This window comes from Pteropus medius, unplaced genomic scaffold (assembly GCF_902729225.1).
Source record: "Pteropus medius unplaced genomic scaffold, Ma_sr-lr_union100, whole genome shotgun sequence".
NCBI classification, from domain to species: domain Eukaryota; kingdom Metazoa; phylum Chordata; class Mammalia; order Chiroptera; family Pteropodidae; genus Pteropus; species Pteropus medius.
The window spans coordinates 10,671,377-10,691,971 of NW_024350926.1; the positions used below are offsets into that span (position 1 = coordinate 10,671,377).

Here is a 20,595-nt window from a genome sequence, read left to right on the forward strand (position 1 = left end):
GTCTTCTTCAGCGACTGCACCTCTTGCTCCAGACATTCGCCAGCGAATATGTCCTTCTGCCTTTGTTCCCCGTCTCAGGGAAAGGGCCTCCTTGCCGAAGCAACCAACTGCTCGGCGGTCACCCGGGTCACACCCTCCGCGTCACCCTCTCCGTCCATCGCCCAGTCCTGCTGCTTCCACCTTCCTCGCATTTCTCAGTTATGTCTTAGTCATTCCCCTCTGACCACCAAGGCGCAGGACACCCACGTGGTTTGGTTTTGTTTTGGTTGTTTCTTTTTTTGGTTCTGCCTATAAACCCAACTGTAACTTCCTAGTGCCAAAATCACTCAGTAACTGTCCTGTAGCCTCAGGACAATGTCTAAACTCCTAGCTTGACATACATGACCCCTCGTGATAGATCACCTGCCAGGGCCTCCAACGTCATGTCTTACTGCCCTCCTCATTTATCATAATGATTTCTATGAGTCCACGCTATGCCATAACTAAGACGGCAGCTCTGAAATCAGAAAGCCATGGAAGAGAATTTCAGCTCTGCTATTTACAAGTCAATGAATCCCCACGTGCCTCAGTTTACTTATCTGTAAATAGTGGCAATAACATCTCATAGAGCTGTGAGAATTACACGAGATAAAGCAAGCCAAGCACTTTGCACATAGCAAGTGCTCAGGAAATGCTAGCCATTAATACGGCTATGCTTGACAGTCTTTTTTTCCCTCAGAGAGATGCAACTCTGCTTAGAAGAATGGACACAGTTTTCAATGATGCACTCAAAGCATCCAGCATAGCACCTAATAAATACATGCTGAGTGAATGAATCAACTAAATAATTCCATTCGATTGAGGAGTCTGGGATAATGCTTTTTCAGAACACTTAATCTTCAGAGTTCTTTGATCTAACTACTTCTCCAATCAATCAGAAATAATTGCCGGGGAAAACAACTTCATTAGACCAATCTCCATTTACCTGGGGAAAAAGGAGCATAATTACTGCAAAGATGTGTTCTGGAAAGGTGATGGGGTTCAATTCATGTGCATGGGATGGATGATGGATGGATGGATGGATGGATGGGAGGGAGGATGGATGGATGCATGCGTGCATGGACGGACGATGGATGGGCAGACAGATGGATGCATGCATGCATGCATAGATGGATGCATGGATGGACGGATGGATGGATGAGGTGTAGTGGGGTCTCTGGAAATATGAGGAGAAAGCTGATGGCTCTGAGGTCTCCATTTTGTTCACATTTCCCGCTGCTTCCTGCTCATGCTGAGGGTTAATGTTTCATCGTGTCGGGCAGGAACGAGGCCCCTCAAAGGCAGCTGTGCTCTCGGTGTCAGGGGCCCTGCCCCAGGCCCCAGACCCCAGACTTACCACTGGGCCGCACAGGAGGGCTTCGAACCAAAGGGCTGGTGGACAAGCTGGTTAGTACCATTGCTGCTGTCACTTTGTCCATGTCCAGTTCCTCTGAGGATTTCCTGGAAGACAGGGAGGGACACCGTTAACTGGGTTCGCCCCGCCCTGATCAGTGGCCATGCCACGTGTCACGTGCTACCACACGTGTTTCCCCCTGGAACTCTTCCCCTTTGAAGACCCAAGGTTTTGCTAGTCGTATTGTAGCGATAATGAAGCCGAAGTTCGGGGTGAAGTGATCCGGTCAGAACTCTGTGGCCTAAGGGAGAGACGAGTCATTCGTCGGTCATCTATCTAACGAGCGTTCACTGAGAGTGCGAGACGCTGTTCGCGGTGTGGTGGCACGTGGGGAGCAGCAGACGGGGCTGGTAGGGACGAGCACAGTCATCAGGAAACGAACGAGGAACGGAATGATTTCTGACAGTGACGCGTGCGATGCGGGGCGTAAACAGACCAACCCGACAGTGGCTACGGGCGGCCGCACTGAGGTGGTCAGGAAAGGCTTCTCTGAGGAGGTGACAGCTGAGGTGATGTGTGAAGGGGGCAGAGAAGCGGCCGTGAGGGGGCGGGGAAGGCAGAAGGGACAGCGGGTACAGACAAGGGAGCAGCAGTGAGGCAGGATGTTTGCAGAGTGACCCCATTAGTGTGAGAAGCGGGGAAGGGTGCAGAGCTGGTCACGTGGGGTCCTAGGGCCACGGGAGGCGTCCAGTGTTATTCTAAGTGGAACAGGAAGTCGCCGGAAGGACATAAGCAGGCCTGGTGACGTCACAGGATTCGTATTTTTAAAATAATCACCTGAGTTGCTATATGGAGGATGGATTGTAGGGAAGGCGGATAGAAGCGGGAGGCCAGGCAGGAGAGAAGGGTTTGAGTTTGTTTCAGTAACAGAGTTAATAAAGAGAGACAAAATGTATGCAGTACGCGGACATCAGATAAATTGCACCTCCCCCCGAGAGATGGACGTTCCAGATTGGGGAACCGTGGGAGAAGCTCAACAGAGGATTAATAAGCATATTGACAAATAGACCGTCACATTGACCAAGGCGGCTCTCACCAACAGGTGTGCTGCGTAATTTGTAAAAGCAACAGAATCGTAGAGATAGAAACTTAAGAGCACTGTTTCACAACTCAGTGGGAAAAGAGATTCTTAAACTGGAGAAAAATCAATTTTTTTCCAAATTTGGGGGGTGCTGCTCAATTAACTTCACGATGAAGTCATAAAAATTATTAAATCTGGCTCTCTAGCAACCTCCACGATGCTATAATTACTAAGCAAAGCTTACTCTTCCGATCCAAGGTCCCAAAAGATGAGACTTTTTGAAATTTCCTCCTATAGTTCTTCTCAAAGTACCTCATACTCCTTGGAAAACCGTCCCATTGAAAGACAAATCCCTTTTCTTCAGAGACTGGCAATTAAACGTGCTTCTAGAACGCAAGCTTGAGAGTACACAGTGAAATTCGCTCCGCGGAAGTTCTCAAGACGACCTCACGTACCAGGGAAAAAGCCGCTCCGTCGTTTGGCACACCGTTAGAAGACTTTACAGAATTTTACAACATCCAAAATTTGCCCGAACCTTGTACCCTGGCAGTCAAGGCGATGCCGGTTCCCTACGGAAATGAAGCCTCCTGCAACAGCACCCGGGGACAGCTCTAAGCACCTTCGCGTCATTTGGAGTGTTGTGGTCGTCGCCCCACGTAGTCACGTCACAGGGGAACGGAGTAACTAGGGGGCCTCGGAGGAGCAGGGCTTGCTGTGTAGACTGCTGTGTAGACCCTGAGGCTCCTCCGGCTGGCCGCCCTGCGGGGCCTCGCTGTCAGGCTCGCTCCGTGCCAGGGTGGGGCACGGCAGGGGGCCACTCTGTCATCTCCCCCAAGACTGCTCTTCCCAACGGCCAAGGCTTCGCCTTTTCTCTTATTAACAGGAGGTGTAAGAATTCAGGTAAGAGGCCCTGGCGCTCGGGGCGGGAAAACATCACGACTGCAGAGAGAAGGTCCCCTGCCCTCCGCCCCGACCCCTACGTGGACGCCTTCTCCTCTTCCACGTCTTGGTTTCGGGGACTTTTATTTTTCCTTTCTCCATCTGCTTTGTGGCTTTTCTGATTTTTCGCATCTAAAGTTTGTTTCAGAGGTCTAATGGACAATTAACTCAAAAGATGATGGATGTGTCTTTTTAAAATAGGAAGATCAACAGAGAATGTATCATTATAAAATATGCGGTGTTTTTTTTTTCTTTCTGCCAAAGTCCGCCACTGCATTTCAATATAATTACTGTCATGCAGCAGATTCCAGCAGCCAGCGTGGAAAGAGGGACAAACGTCCGCATCATCGGAGTGTTTTGTGTTGGGATTGCCTTCAGGCTTCCCTTGGGCACTGCGGTCACTGATGACACCACCACACAACACGACAGCGACCAAGAGCAAAGGACCGCCCTGCCCGCGGCTCCGTTAACCCGCGTTTCTCAGAGCGTGCTTATCACGCCGTATGAAATGTTACTGGATCGTACGGCCTTGTGTTTTTGTTTCTGTTTTTAATCTTTGCTTAATTTCTTTTGGTACAGTGCTATCTAATTACCGATTAATTGGTGTTACAAATGCAAATCCTTATAATTAAACACGAAGAGACGATACACGAAGTAGAGTTTGTCGCACTTTGAGAAAGCTGCCCAAAGGCCTCCTGGTACAGTTAGAGCTGCCGAGAAAAAAAGTCGCTTGAGGTGATATTAAACATTCTCTCCTAATGTGAAATGGAATTTGAATCTACCGCTGAAAAGCGATCACGTGTTTACACAAGGCCGAGACCTTCCCAATTAACCTTTCCTCCCAGATGTCGCTAAGTCTATTTAAAAAATAAGTCACATTCATTGTCATTCTGTGGACGATTTGTCCCTCCGGTCGACCTGGCTTTGATGGATGGGCAGGACTTTCAGGTGGGAGGATCGTATTTCAAGCCCTCGGCCTGCACACTGCCCGGGCGTCCTCGCTGAAGGACGCAGCGCGGGATGAGAGGTGACAGACCCCGGGACGGTTCGCCGGGCCTCGGGCACCAGCCTCGGCGGTCTGTCCCGTTCTTCTCTGCAGACGGAGGACGAGCCACTGAACGTTCACAAACCCGGGAGACGGACGGACGATCAATCCGTATCTCAGAAACGGGTCAAAATGCAAAATGGAAAGACAAAAAGAAGCTAAAGGCGGCCTAGTTAGCTACTTTTGGTTAGATCTTAATTCAAACTCAAAGCACTAGACTTGCTAACTGCTCCCCTATGAACAGACAGTGCTACGTCTGTGAACGCAGAGTTCCCAGGCTGCCCGCCAAGGGAGTCTCTGGGAGAAGAGGGGGTGCAGACTCTGCGCCGCTGCTGGCTGTGTGAGCTTGGGCAAACTACTTGACAGCTCGGAGTCTGTTTCTTCGTCAGTGAAAGGAGGCTAGAAACAGGTCTGTTGAGAAGATTCAAGGAGAAACCGTTTGCAGACACCAGCACAGCCTGGTGCGTAGTCAGGACCCCGCGCTGTCAGCGGAATCACCCCTCCAACGCACCCCCCCCAGGGGGTGGGGGGCACCTCCCATCACTCTGGGCTCCCGCACCCACACGCCAGTTGTTGCTTTGCTTTTGGTGTTATTTTTCACAAAGCGTCAACTGGTCCAACTTCACGGGCGTCATTGTGGCAGGCAGCGTCTGGCACGTGGCGGCCGTGGGCCTACTCAGGCTCGGTGGTGCCTTGGCTGAGACGTCATGGCTCCTGGGGGCTGTCCACAGCAGCCGAGGCTTGGCACGCGGGGGGTTTCACGCTTGAGGGACCCTGCTTTTAGCCCTGGCTCCCGGAGTGCCGGCGGTGTGCGGGGCCGGGGGTCGGGGACACCCTGCTTACGGAACTAGAGTCTCCCAGGCACCCTGCAGACGCGCTGGAGAAGCAGACCTTAATCAACCACACGCAAATAAGCCCCCAGGCTGCCAATGCTGAGAGGGGCAGTGTGGCTTTGATGAGGACCTGGGGGGCACGCCCAGCTAAGGGACACCGCACCCGAGCACCTGCGTTGCCCAGCTGAGGGCAGGGAGGGGCTTCAGGCAGGCAGTGCAAGCACCTGTAAGGCCACCCTCCAAAGGGACAGAAGGGCCCCCGTGGTGTCCGTGCGCTTGCAGAGGTGACTGCCCCGCGAGGGTTTGACTCCCGTCTTCAAGGCCCTGGGAAGCACCGAGGTGTCAAGCCGAGTGGCCCGGGAGAGGGCAGGTCAGGCTGGTGTGACCAGGCTCTCAGAGCTTTTCAAAAAGCTCGCTCTGGATGTCCGATGGAAAATGAATTTCTGGGGTTTGACAACCAGTCTTCTATCTGGAGAACTGACTGCCTGGCGACCGTGCAGCAGGGTGCGAGGTGACAGCATCTGTGACTGGAGAGGGGGTCGGGAGGCGGGAGCGAGGGCAGCACTCACGGCCACGGCTGCTGGTCTGGCCCCAGCTCTGGGCCGCGGCCGAGCCTGCCTGGCCAGCTACTGTTCAGGCCGTTTTCTTCTTTCCAGGCACTTTCTGTCCGAATGCCGTCTGCTTGGGGGGTGCGTACGGGTACTGTCACCCTGGCTAACCCACTAGCTAAGAGAGAAATGTTTTACACCCCCGAGAGCCCTAAAAGACATTTATCTGTAATTAAAGTAGTAACAAACGGAAATAAAAATGAAGGATACATGCTTTAGATTAGCACTAATCCTGTTCCTTAGCAACTAGTGAAATCTGCTGTCTAGACCAAATTCGATTACTTTTAAAACTTGTGCTAATCCTAAAACCAGGAATAGAGTCTGAAAATAGAATATCTTCTCCAGGGAAGGCCACGGTAACCATGCCCGATCTTGGAATTCTGGGAAAGCTTTCACCAAGAGTTGGCAAACGGGATTCAGTTAACTCCTAAATGTGATTAATCCCCCAAACTCTGTTTCCGTTCTAAAGAAATCTTGTGGCAAAAGCGGCCAGTGTTAACTCTCCAAATTCCTTTGATCTGTTGTTTCTTTGAAGACAACAGGGAAGATTTAGGGAAGTTGACTATTGCAATAAAGTGTCCAGTGGCCTTGATCAAACAAGATGGGGCAATGAGAGCGAACACATCGTAACACAGGAGGCAACACAGGCCAGAGCTTCTGAAGCTTCCTGTGCTGCAGGATCGTTTCACAGAAATTTCTAACGTCGTGGGTCGATACTTTTGCAAAATACAAGAGAAGTCGGTGGGTGGGAATTGTGGCAACGTCACATTGCCATGAGAACGAATACACTGTTGTGTCCTCCGTGTCTCTGCCCGGCTCACCGTGGGCGGCTGACCGTGTGCAGACACGCTGGCCCAGGGGCCGCACGCCGGGTAGCATGGAACCAGGCAAGCGCGTTGATGTCCCGTCCACTTCGCCCGGAAAGATGGCGCTCGGTCCTGTCCCTTGCTGCTCTCTCACTCGCTCTCTCCTCTGAGGCCCTCCCACCACTGACCTCGCCCCTGGCCCTTGTCTCTCAGCCCACTGGACCCCACGTTCCATCATAAACAGCCCCTCACACATCCTCACCTTCCCCATCCACTGGGCTGTCCCCTAGGCTCATCCTCCTTCCCACTGGGGTCACTCACCCTCCCCACCCACCCCAGGAGACCGTCCCTCTCCACCCTCAGGCAGAAAACCCTGGTCGCTCGAGGTTCAGCGGAGCGGTCACCTCGCTCTCTGCCCCTTCATAGTTCGGGCACCGGCCAGACTTTCCATCAGCACCTCTTCCCCTAACAGTCATCTGATGTTTCGGCACATAAATTATAGCCCTTATTTACACCTAGCCTAGAATTAGGACCCAGGAGATGTATTAAAAGCACCCACTAGCTTCGTCCCTTCTGTCCCCTCAGCCCCAACAATGTCCGGCAGAGTGACGAACTTGAGAGCCAGTGCGGTCAGGTGGACTGTGTGCGGTTTCATCCCCAGCAACTCCGTTTATAGCCGAGCGAGTTGAGGCAAATCTCGCCGCTTCGCAAAGCTTCACGGTCCTCATTTATAAAACAGGGATGAGAGTAATACCGACCTCAGAGGGTTTTGGAAGAATTAAATTAAACGATGTATATAAAATACCTGGCCTATACTAAACACTCAATAAACAGTAATTATTATTAACATCATCCTTTACCCAAATTCTTATTTCAGCTTAAAAATCTAAATTGTACCTACTGAAGTGTTTAGGTGAAATAATGGGAAAAACCCCCGAAAGTGCGAGCAGGGGATGATTAGACAAAACAAGATGGGCAATGCGGGCAAAACCTTTTGAATCTGATGTAGTCAAATTTCTTTAATTTATGAGTTATTCAATAAATCAGTCATGGGGACATTTTTTTTAAGGGCCCTGAAATATGTTGGCCTGTCTATGCGAAAGCGATTTCGTTCCGGTGTCTGTGATAATTCTTCTGTATTCACAAAGGCCCGCAGACCCGTCAGCGAACTCTAGAATGGCCGTAGTAACACTATTAAATCATAAGGTCCAAGTCCCCTGAACACAATTCCGAATGACCAGCGGGACGTCTTGACCTGAGCGGCTGTGGAGCTTCACTCAGGGGAGTGTTGTGAGCGTCCCAGGCGGCCTCTGCGCTTTGTAGGCTTGGCGTTCCCGAGCGCAGCCAGCGTGCTCCCAGACTCAGCGTCTGCGGTTCTCTGCCAACCCAGGGCCCTCCGTGCGTGTGGCAGGGCCCTGCGGGGACTGTCACTTAGGCACCAGATGATGGAAAATTGGAAGGAATATGTCCGATTCTTGTGAGAGTGTGTGTGTGTGTCTGTGTGCATGTGTGTGTGCTGATGTCCTGTGTGGGTCTGTGTGTATCTCTCTGTGTGTCTGGTTACCTGAGAGCGTATCTTTGTGCGTGTACCAGTTTGTGTCCTGCGTGTCTCTCTATGTGTCTGTGCATGTGTCTGCGTTAGTGGTTGTCTGTGTGTCTGTATCTGAGTATACATCTGTGTGCGTCTGCGTCCTGCGTGAGTTGGTGTGTGTGTTTGTGTCTGTGTGTACGTGTCTCTCTGCGAGTATATCTGTGTGAATCTCTGTGTGTATCTCTGTGTGAGTGTGTGGACCTGGGTGTAGCGTGTGCGTGTCTCCTGGGGACGCTGGTCGGGCAGGGCCTGCCACGTGTGCAGGGCAGAGGGGCCCGGGTGGATGGCAGTCTGCAGGCCACAGTCCGTCTGACAAGCGTCGCAGGCAGTTAACTGTAAAAAGGTCGCCTCTCTTGCTACATCTGTGTCCAGGTGGGCGGCTGGCCTCACTGCTCGGAGCCTCAGATCCATTCAGGCCTCCATCCTGGAAAGAGCATTCGCTACAGTTTACGGTGATAATAGTTATTTCCTGGCACTTGGGAGAAAACGAATCCAGTGTTTTCTGGTTTGCTAGTTAAATAAAAATGAGGTGTCTTTAGTTTTTTTTTTTTTTTTAAATAAGGTTAAAAAAGACTGTCTTATTTATTTCTGTGGCTTCCTTTCTCTGAAATAGTAACGTTATGTTGGCAGCTGACCCAAATGTGGGCCGGGGTGGCTGCGGTAGCCATTTACCTCACCGTTTATGCAGAGGACTCACATCGCCTCCTGCCGGGCGCCCTGGGAGTGAGGGGGGCCCCCGTCTGTCGGGTCCCGCAGTGTGTGGAGCCACCACTGCCTGAGTTTTGCAAAGGTGCCCAGTACCTGCTCTGGGGGTGAGGCCCTGCCCCCCCGGGGCGGCCAGTCAGCCAGGCAGAGGACGAGTGATGGACAGGGTCCAGGGGGTCGCTTACTCAGGCCCCAGGTGAGGGGGCTTTGGGGGCTTTTATTATATTTGTAAATTTGGGGTTATTTCATGCTTAACCTGACTGGGAGCTACTTACAGATTCCAGTCACTCTGGCTACACCCGTGGCAGAATGGACGCGTCCACTGTCTCATGCTCTGAGGACGGGGGAAAACTGCTCTGTGGTGTGGACTGAATTAATCCTCTTGAAAGCTGTGTCAGTTCCAGATTTGGCTTTAAAAAATGTAATCTTTTCTCAAAACCTGTATCTTCTTTCTAATGATAGCTGATATTTACTGAGCATTTCCAGTGCCAGATACTTTATGTATGTTATTTAAGTTGCCACCGAGGGCTGATATTATCACCCCAGTTTACGAATACGGAGCATTCGGTGACTTCCTAAGGGTGTCCGGTCAGTCGGCCAGGCCTGCCTCATTCCAGTGGCACACACTAACGCTGGTGTCACGATCACCTGTGCAACTTCGTTTTAAATGACACACTTGCCATCTTCCGTAATTGAGATACATTTGTGACACGAAACTTGTTTGAGATGACACATTTTTTCTGTATCACATTTAAAATGATCTTATAATGAAAAGCATTTCTTTTATATACATGGGTGATTTCACATTAATGGGGACGTAGCATATGAAAGTTCAAGTTGCCAACAAATGGATTAAATTACAGGCTTATTACTCACATTAAAGAAGTGTTTTGCTCTTAAAGGATTCTCTCTGGATTTTCTTTAAATAGAATTCTCATAATGTGCTTCACATGTTGTGAACGATTAAATGTCAATTCAGCTCATTCACCCAAATTCTATTCTCTACGCCAACGCTGGTTTTACACTGTTCGGATGAACCACATGAAATTGCCGATACTCACTCCTTTTGAACCTACAAAAGTGGCAGTTTCATATGGTTCAAGTGATATCGGCTCTTATTTACCCGTTTCTCTTCGGTTTTGGGGGCTAGAAGTGAACGAATACATCCCCTTTTTAAATTGATTGTTTCAGACCAATGAGCCCGATCATGGTTCCCTTTCCTAAGGCGTGTGCTTTTATTTCTGGAGCCGGCTTTTATTGAAGAGAATCTCCTATTAACAGAATTCAAGCAAGCTTCCCTCCGTCACCTACTATGTGCAAAGTGCTGCTCTAGGCAGAATGCCTTGCCCCACGACTTGTCCAGGTCCCCGTGAGGCCACGGGAAGCCCAGATCTGGGACGCGTGGCAGCCTCTCGGCCGCCCCCTGGAGGGCCAGACACAGACGTCGCCGGCTCGGTCGTCCATGTTATTTTTCATTTGCATCAGCACGTGTGTCTGTCGCTCTGCACCACTGCGACTGGACGGCAGATGAATTCGAGCTGTCCGCTCGGTGTCTTCTCCACGGACGGTGGTAATTCTGTCGTTTTTCCGTTCGTGGGCCGCGGTGCAACCTCGGCGCCGTGAGATCGAATCTGCGGATTGAGCAGTCGAAGGCGCACAGTCGCGCATTCAGCTGTGTGCGCCGGGTGAGGGCGGCAGGACAGACCGACACGGTCAGGCGCACGACGCAAAGGTCACTGCTGGGCACGACGGCAGGGCAGACACACCGCTGGGTGGCGGCCACCCAGGGCAGATCCCGTTTCCCGCAGGAAGAGGCGGGTGAATACAGGTCACTGACGCCCAGGCTCAGGCTCAGGCTCAGGCTCACGCCGAGGGGAGCCCACGGTCCAGGCAGAGCCGAGCACGGTGGCTACTATTTCACATTTCTTCTGGAAACAATAGAGCTGGCTGAGAAGCCTAGGACGCCGGAGTTAATATTTAATGTGAAAGGTATCACTAAAAACGAGAGTGACCAGGCATGAACGTTAACTGCCACCCACCTCCGCTGGTAACTTTCACTCGTTCCGGTTGGCTCCCTAGTGCGGCGGCAGTTGACGGGCGCGTTTGCTGTAATAGCACATTGATGAAACTGTAGCGGAATTAACCACTCAATACGTTTCCATCCCGTGCTATTATAGGGTTCTAAATATTTCAGATGCAAATAGGCCTCGATTAGTCGACAGCTCAGTGGTTACCCCTCCGTCTTCCCCCCAACCCCCATTTTTTTTGAATCATTAGGAAGGCTTATAAATTTGCCTTTCTACATAGTTGAAATGAAGTCGTAAACTTATGATAAGGAATTAAAAAGCGTACGGACTACAGAATCGGGACTTATTTGAAATTTGATGAGAAAACAAGCCATTTAAAAATGATAATAAAAATATGGAGGAAAAAGCCTTTTCGGTCTGACACATCTCTAAGTCGGTTAACATTACTTTTCTCACTCGAATGCTCTCTCTCCGAAGATTCATCCAGCGCAGACAGAAATAAGCACCCGCTCTCATCTGCAGGCAGGTAAAACTTTCAGAAGTTTGGAGAGGTAGTACTAGCTGCTGTGTCAGTCTGAGTCCTCCGAGAAGCAGTAACCAGGGCATGATCAGTTCTGTAAGCGACGTATTGGGGAAGACGTCTGTGAAGGACGGAGGGGCTAGGAGCATGAGGAGGCAGGGAGAGCGCAGCCCCATGCAGTCTGATGCCTGCCAGGGAGGAGGGAGGTGAGGAAGGGCTGGGGAGGAAGAACCTCGAGTGGTTCTCAGAGTCTCAGCTCAAGTGTCCTGAGCAGCCTGCCCCTTAGAGGGACAGTCCCACGTCAGGCAGAGTGGCCGGGTACCACCAGCCCCGCCTGCTGGGTCCTCAAAGAGGAGGACTTCCTGTCTCCAGAACTGTTGGAGGACCACTCCACTACGCGGCCAAGACCGACCTTTATTCCGGCTCCCGTGGGCTGTGGTCCTGCTGGGCAAACCCACAGCAATAACACAACTTCGGGAAGGTCATGTTACGACTGATCACCGTAATAATTGTTCGAGGAAATAGCCTGGGTAAGGGGGGGCAGCCACGGTGACGGCTCACGGCCCTCCGTGCCCCCCACCGATGCCCAGGCATGGCGACTAGCGGGCTGGACCACACACAGCCCCAACCGATTCGTGTGACAGGAAGTGCCACCCCATCAATCTTTCGACGCATTTAATTCAGTTCCATCTTATGGACTTTTTTTCCAAAACTGGAGTTATTATGGGATCGAGGGAGCCTTGTCTGAACAGAGAGCCAGTGTACAGACAGAGAGAAAAAACGCCTCTGGATGGAGACGTGTCCACAGCAGAGTTCCCGTGAAGCTGCTTCTCGGGGCCGTTTATAAGGGATCTGGACGAGGCTGCAGAAACGCGTGTGGATTTGCCGACGGTCCAACCTCTGCCTGATAAGGATGGATTTCAGAAGCTGTTTTAAGAGTATATTAAGTGGGCAAAAATACTCGCACATGTTAGTGTGAGAAAGTGGAAGGTGGCACATGCATTACAGGAAAAACGATCACAAACTTCCAGCTATATGAGAGCTGAGTGATCGATTACAACCTAGAGGAGCTTCCTGGGATTAAATGACAGAATCCACTATTAGGAAAACGACCCCGGGGTCAGCCGGGGCAAGCCGTCACCTGAAGCCACTGCTCCTGCATCCTTAGCACCTGCACACTGACCCTTCGCTCTCACGGTGAGAGACTCACCGCCCCGGAGGGAGCCCCTTCCTTTTTTCAGACGATTCGGTGTCTAGAAAGTTCTCTTTCGAATCGAGGCAACAGCAGCCTTTTCCTTACATAGTTCAGGGATCTAGGACGACGAATGGCACTTCTGACTCCTCGTCCCCATGAGTGACGATCACATTTGAAGGACTAGAATGCTCCCTGCCTGCAAGTCTTTTCCTTTTTAAAACAGATTAAACATCCCGTATGTCTTCAATGCTTTGCTCCAAACAGTCTAAATGTCCTAATTATCCAAGCTGCTTGTCCACTGTGAGATAAGCTCCGATTTGCTTCTGTCCCATGCTCAGGATTGAATCAGCATTTTGGGCAGGGCATGGCCAGTGCTCTGTGAAGGAAGCCTTGTTCTGGGAAACTCCTTTTTTTTTAAAAAAAAAACAGCTTTATTAAGATATAATTATATACCCCCAAATTCATGCTTTTAAAGCATACAATGCATTGGGTCTTAGTGTGTTTGCAGAGTCATGCAGCCGCTAACATTTCTAGAACACTACCCTGTCGCCACCCGCTGGCAGCCACCAATCTACTTCCTGTCTCTGGATGTCTACTTCCTGTCTGCTCTGGACATGCCACACAAACGGGCTCACACGATGTGTGGTCTTTTGTGACCGGCTTCTTTTACTTAGCAGAATGTTTTCAAGGTTTATCCACATTGTAGCCTGTATCAGAACTTTCTTTCTCTATTGCTGAATAATACTCCATTATAAGGATACATCACATTTTATTTAACCATTCATCAGCTGATTAACTTTTCTCTTGTTTCCATTTTTGTTGGCTGTGTGAGTAATGTTTCTGTCAATATTCATACACAAGATTTTGTGTGGCCAATTCTCTTGGGTATACACTTAGGAGTGCAGTTGCTGGATCATATTGGAACCCTACGTTTAACCTTTTGAGGATCTGCCAGATGGTTTTCCACAGGGGCTGCACCATTTTGCGATTCTGCCAGGAATAATATGAAGGCTCCAATTCCTCTACAACTTCTCCAACACTTGCTACTGTCCATCTTTTTGATAATCGCCGCCATGTTGGGTGTGAAATCACTTTGATTTGCATCGCCCAGATGACTAACGATTTTGAACATCTGTGCTTCTTTTTCATTTGTATATCTTCTTTGGAAAAATGTGTATTCAAGTCCTTTGCCCTTTTAAGTTGGATCGTCTTTCTCTTATTGAATCGGAAGAGTTTTCGTAGATTTTGGATACTTAGACCAATATCAAATATACGATTTGCAAATGTTTTCTTCATTCTGCGGGCTCTCTTTTCACTTTCTGGATTGCGTGTTCTGCTTCACTGAAGTTTTAAATTTTGATGGAGCCCAATCTAGTGATTTTTCCTTTTGTCACTTGTGCTTTGGTGTTACGTCTAAGAAACCATTGCTTAACCCAAGGTCATGACCTTTACTGCTATGTTTTCTTCTAAGAGTTTTATAGTTTTACTTCTTAAACTTTGGTCTTTCATCCATTTTGAGTTGATTTTTTTATATGATTGAGGTAGGGGTCTAACTTTATCCTTTCGTATGTCAACATTCCAATGGTCTCAGTACTATTTGTTAAAAAGACAATCCTTGAGTTTTCTTGAGTCTCTCATTGAACATTTGCTTTTCATACTGTTGACTCATTCTGAGTTTATTGTCCACTAAATCCTCTAAGTGTGTCATAGGTGTTGGCGTGAAGCCAAATGTCCCCCACCCTGCCCTTGTGAGATGGAAATTGGGGCCCAGATATAGACTTCGGTTTCACTGCTCTTACATGTCACCTCTTCAGCTCAGCTGGTCATTGCATTACGTTGGGAGCTTTGGGAGGTGGAGTCCGATGCCCCGCCCATCACCTATATCTTCAGTTATTCAGATCGGTCATGGCACGGTTAATAGGCTTCAGGTCAGGCCACTGGTAGCAGCATCGGTGACTAGGACAATGTGCCTGGTCTCACAGAGGAGGCACAGAGAAGACAGATAATACGGAAGTAAACTAATAAGCTAGACAACTCCAAATGGTGAGCTTCTTCAGTCACAGGTCCTTTAGGGGGATTCCGTTAATCTGTAATTGCTTTTAGCACCAATCGGGCCTTCGCTACCATCGTATGTCTGAATGTCATTGCTTAAGATCCACGTCGGCGAGGAATGCACTTCGAGGGGTACCCTCTGTGTGGTGGATGCTGTCCTTAGGAAGAGCGCCTCTTTGGTACAGCTCATGGGGGTACACCGCAGGGAATCCTGCCATCCTAATGTGACCTCTCGACCTGTTACACTAGAGAGGGCCTGGAACACCGCTGCCACATTTTCCTGGATAAATAATACAGCCCTCTGTGGTGTGGTCCAAATGTTTCACCAGCAGTCACGGCACAACGTAGGTGCACGCCCTTCCTCTCTGTGAAAATCGTCACCCTGCAGGAAGTTTGCGGGGTCAAAGGACAGTAACAAAAGGAGAAAGTCCTCCTGGAGCTAAGGAAAACAAAATGTACCAGAGGGAACACCTTGCTCCGGACCTCGGTCACCTCTGAGATGAGAGTCTATGGATGCGGACGAAAAGCAGCCTTATCCGCAGAGCCCAAAATAGTGACGGACGCGCCCAACCCATACTTGTGGAACGAATCCAGGAAAACGTCTGCACGACTCAAAACCTTGGCCTCTTCTGAGGTTCTCTCGTCGCTGAGACTTTTAAAGTTCATCCGACTCTCAGACTTCCTGGTTTTTGTTTTCTTTTGTTTAATTCGGTATTTTGAATTCCTCCTTGATCAGCGAACCGCCGACTCGAGGAGGCTTTCTGACCACCTGGAAGCTTTGGGCACCGCTAGACAATGCCGTTCCCGAGGTTCCTGGAAGCTGCTAACGATCGCCTCCGGCCGGCCTTTGATCTGTTCTTCCTGCTTTCCCACATTTATATCGGCTGTTTTCCTTGAGAAAAAAGGACTCCCAGTTGAGTTTCTCTCAGCAGCCCCTGGTTTCCATTTGACTGATAAGTCATCTCGTGAGGGCAGTGGTGGGTGACGCACAGGTCCCATGACAGGCCGCAGAAAGGGGGTGGTGGCCGGACGCTGACAGGTCCCGGGCTGTGACAGTGCAGTGCAGACATTCTGTTCAGCACAAACTCTCTCTTTTGCCACCGATCTGTACTTTCTGCCATTTTGCGTCCATGCCCACAAGAAGTCAGATTTAATATTCATCAATTCAATGACTCCATGGAAACAAGTGATTGCTAAGATGAAAAAGAATTATGAATGCATGCTGATCACATGTCTTGGCTGCAAAAATCAAAATTCTGACTCATCAAATTAAATTACTCATTAAAACACAGGCATCAGAGGAGACTCTGCGTTCAGGTCCTGACAGCTCTCAGACGGGACAGGGAATGAGACAATACTGCTAAGAATAATTCACCGCCCTGTTCTCATGGGCAGAAACACAGGAGGCACTTCTAGGATCACCGTTAGTGCACTGAGCCCACACAAGATGTGAATTAAAATGTCCTGTCCTTTGTTTCCGGGAAGACCGCCTGAGATGCACATTTTCATTCTCCCCAACGTGAGCATTTTATTCTCTTTCTCATGAGAGGTTCGGAAGGGCCTCCAGAGGCCCAGCAGTTGGGACAGTATCCTGGGCAACGACTCAGTTACGGCGGTGACTCTGCCGTTTGGCTCAGTGGCATGCTTCCCCGTGCTGCGGCTTCTGACTTCTGTTTGGAGGACATGGGGGCCGGCCACAGGGCAGCAAGTCCCAGGGGAGAAGCCAAGGGCTACTCCACACCCACCGTTCAGAGACCCACTCGAAAGATTGGCCTCGTCGGGCCTTCTTCCAACTTCCCTACACATTAGACTCCCTTGGAGAACTTTTAAAAATAATGTGGATGCCCAGCTTCATCCCAGACTGATGAAATCAGAATCTCTGGGACGGGCCCGAGGCCCTGATGTGTTCAGAACTTCCCAGGAGGCTCTACTGAATGGTCTGAGTTCAGAATGCAAGGTTCACAGGTGAGGAGCCCCAAGAGCCTGGGGACCTCTATTCATGCCTTCACAGGGTCTCTCTCGGTATCATTTAATGTCTTTCATCCTTCTTTCTAAACACCAGAGGTAGGAGCATTAAAGCAAGTCACATGACATGTTGGCACTGTGGGAGTTTGACTTCAAAGGCCGTGGTGCTGATGGGTCAAGAGACCAGGATTCTCTCCAGCAGTTAACGGAATCCGCATCCTCTTGCTCCGTCTGCCTTTTAAAACGCTTCATTCTCGTGACAGGGTCGAAGGAAATCAGATCACCGAAGAGGAACTCGACAGCTCCCAGGCAAATCTGTGTCTGAGACCTCTATCCGTGAGACATCTCTCCGGAGCCCCACCTGGAGCCAAAGTGTTCAAGAAGACACCTTTCTCAGACAGCGGAACTGATCTCGGTTGCTCACGGCAACGTATTACGTCAGGACCTGGTCCACAGGAGGGCCGCTGGACAGATGTCCACCTGCATGTCCAGAAAACGTCCACCGATGTCTTTCGAGTCCTTTAAACCGTTTTTGTTCGTAATTTAGCAATTTCAAGCAAAACAGTTGCATTTTGGGCACCGGTCTCTGTTCTGTATCCTTAAGACGGCACGTCTGTTCCTAAAATCTGCAAACGAGAACTCGGGAGCCCATGCAGACTGGGCCTACAGCTTCTTCAGTCTTATCTGCGGACGGGCTTCCCGTGTGCTCCTCCGTGGAAGGCACGTGTCGTCAGGGACGCTGCCCAGTGCCGGGTCGGCACGAAGCGCCATCTGCAGTCATTTGCTGTCAGCTTCCTCTGCTGGTTCGGTTTATCCGCCTCAGGGAAAACTAAGAAAGGCCAATTACAACACGGCTTACCCATTTTCCCACTTCCATTTTTAAGTGGCAAAGGCATCCGCACCCTTTAAATAACTCCAGGAGTTAAAGCCTCTCCGAATGCTATTAGCTAATGCAAAAGCCTCCTTGGCAGGGAGAAGTTTAAGAAGAAAAAACTATGTGGGAAATGTCTTCGGTCTAACGAGGGTCCACCCGTCACCCCCAGATTCTCGCAGAACAGCAGGGCTGTTCCTCATCCCCGAGAAGAAACCCTCGTCACAACACCCTTCACGCACAAAGCTGCGTTTATCCATTTACTTATTTCTCGGGTGACTATTCACTGGTTCCCACTATGCCCAAGTTTGGGCCGAGCATCCAGGACACACGGGGAAGCACAGCTGAACTCACCGAGCTTGTTCGCCAGCAGGCGGGCGGCGTGGGGCAGGGACCCCGCGGCCCGCAAAACTGGCTGAAAGTGTCTGTTTTGCTACGTGCTCTGTCATCGACCTTCCCAGCTGTAAGTGGAACCAGTCATACCTGCTTCTCAGGGCGTCGCGAGATTTGAGCGATAATGTTTACGAAACCTCCGCCTCCCCCTCCCTCTTCGTCAGCTCAGACTCTGGCTTCTTTTGATTCTATTTCTGCAGATTCTTTCCAGCCCATTGCCTTCTTTTTTATATCCTCTTCCCGAGTTACTGTTCTCTTGCTGGGATTGTGACCAGTCAGCTAGCTGGTCTGTTGTCCACCTCTAGTTTATCTGTCCTCTCCTGCCGGCCACTGTCTCGAATCCATCCTTGAAACTCCCTCTTAAATGACCTCGCCGAACTGTGCTCTGACTGCGTGGCTTTTTTTTCCCTCCTCCAAGTCAAAAATCTCTGATGACACCACATCACATGCTGAATGACGGCCGAGCCCCCGCATGACGTTCAAGGCCCCTTGCGCGCTGATTCCAATCTGGAATGGCCTCCCTCCCTCTCTCACGTACGTACAGGGTTGAACTTGCACGTAACTGTGTGAGCCTGGGTGCTGTTCTAGGATAAAGCCTCAGAGCTTCCGACAAATTCTCAAACGAACCCAAACGGTTAAGAACGGCCCGATGGTGCCTCCTGGTCTTTGTGTCCACCTCCCGGTGACCCCCGGGTGTGGGGCGTCGGCCAGCCCAGAAGACCTTCCCCCTCCTTCCACGGTTGGTGCTCCCTGAGATTTTCTCCACCGAATCGCCTCTCCCGGGCGTGCCCGACTCCCCGGCCTGGCTTGCTGACATTCTACCCACGCTGTGTGGTTATCTCAAACTCCAGCGAACGAGGCCCGTCCTCAGTCAGAGCGAACGGCTCCCTGCATCACGCTCCGGTTTGAGCGGCGATGGCACTGGAACGTGGCGGCTGGCGTCCTTGTACCCAGCGCTGCCGCGCGCCCTTCCCCGTGCGTCCGCAGAGCGGTCCTTGCTCTAGAGCTAGAGGGCTCTTCTCCCCCTACCCTTTCTGGGCGCGCCGTGGGACTCGCTTCAGCCAGGTGAGGGGGTGCCGGTTCTGGGTCGAGGCTTCCGGGGCACCCAAGGGTCCTGGTTGCCCATCGTGCACTTCTGCCGTCACTGTGAGCGTGCGCTCTGGCTGGCTCGCGACCCCAGGAGGGCGGGACTCACGTGCAGCGACCTTGAAGGCAGTTCGAAGGCAGTCCCAGCTCATCTAGACCAGCTGGCCCCCGGCCGACCTGCACACGAGCAAGCAGGGATGTATGACAGCTGTTTCAAGCCGTTGGCTTTGGAGTGGTCCGCCACTCAGCGTGGCTGTGCACACAGCTACCTGATACACTCTGTGTACGGTTTTCTGTTTTAGCTCTCCGGGTACACAGTCTGTGCCCCCTGGTGGGCAGGAGCCACATGCATCGTTGAGTTCTTGAGCGACCTCGTCCATTTCTCCCCCGGAGGGGGCGCTCTACTCATTTCTGTTGGTTTTACTTGGGTAATGAACAATTTCCGAAGGCTGAGCATCCACGGAGGGGGCCATTAGTGAGTGATGGCTTGGCCAGCCCCATGGTCTGCTCCTTATGCTGGTCCCAAAACAACCCGTCAAGCTTCCAGGAAAGATCAAAGCAACGATAGCGACTGGTCAGTATATGAATAACTAGGAGCCGCTGGGCAGACAGCGGCAGGCTCGCCCTTTTCAGAATGGGACGGAGGCCACGCATCGCGAAGCTTTAAGGAGCTAGGACAACGGACCGGCCACTCGTCTCGTAGGGAGCAGAGTCGGGGGGCGTCTTTGACACGTACTCCAAAGGGCTTCTCGCTTCCACAAACCTTCTTTGGGGGGCATTTTCTTCCTTTCACCAAGGACTTGGACGCGTTCATGGTGATTTAACGGAAAAGAGGTTTGTTTGTCGCTGTTTTGAGAAAACGCGTTCCGAGCTGAGCGCCGGGAGGAACAGGTCACAGTTCCAGTGGGCAGAAGCGGGTCACTGCGTCCATGAGAAACGAGCAGACTGGCGACGGGGTGCAGTCACCGGTCCGGTGTCCCCCGTGCTTGTCTCCCCACATCCTGAGAGCAACACCGTGACAAGGTGAAGGGCTTTAAGGGTGCTGCCGGGTCCAAGGTCGCCCAGCTGTTCAGGATTTGAATTCCGGCCTGGCTGCCTGCCTCCAAAACCCGGGCTTTTCCCAGACCCCAGGGTGCCCACGTGGCGATTCCTGCGGCCTCCCCATCACTCAGATGTGACTCCCACACATCGGCCTCAGGCTGGCGGAGTCCGGGTGGACGAGCCCCCCGTCCGTGTGCATGTAAGTATGAAGGAGATTTGCGTCTCCGCGTCCCATGCCCACCTCTGCTCTTTCCTTCCTCTCTCCCCCATGTTCTCCGTTTCAGGGCCACAGGCGTGCCGATTATGCGAGAACTTCCGAACTGCCTCGGTGTGACTGTCTGTACGTAGGAAATCCTAAAGCACCACACGAACGGTCAGGGCTCGTGTATGAAGCGGTCTCAGCGCTGTAGCCACAGGAACCTCCTACATGAACGTCCCATGATAGCCGAGAATGTTCCATCTCAG

The 20,595-nt window shown here is 51.1% G+C and overlaps 1 protein-coding gene across 1 annotated transcript in view; it reads right to left on the reverse strand.

Moving 5' to 3' along the window:
• The window catches only part of ZNF704 (zinc finger protein 704), a 115,967-nt gene that overhangs the window by 23,384 nt on the left and 71,988 nt on the right, over positions 1-20,595 (reverse strand). Inside the window, exon 3 of the mRNA XM_039841936.1 lies at positions 1,376-1,479. Within this exon, the coding sequence (XP_039697870.1) occupies positions 1,376-1,479 (104 nt within the window). The remainder of the gene's footprint in view (positions 1-1,375; positions 1,480-20,595) is intronic.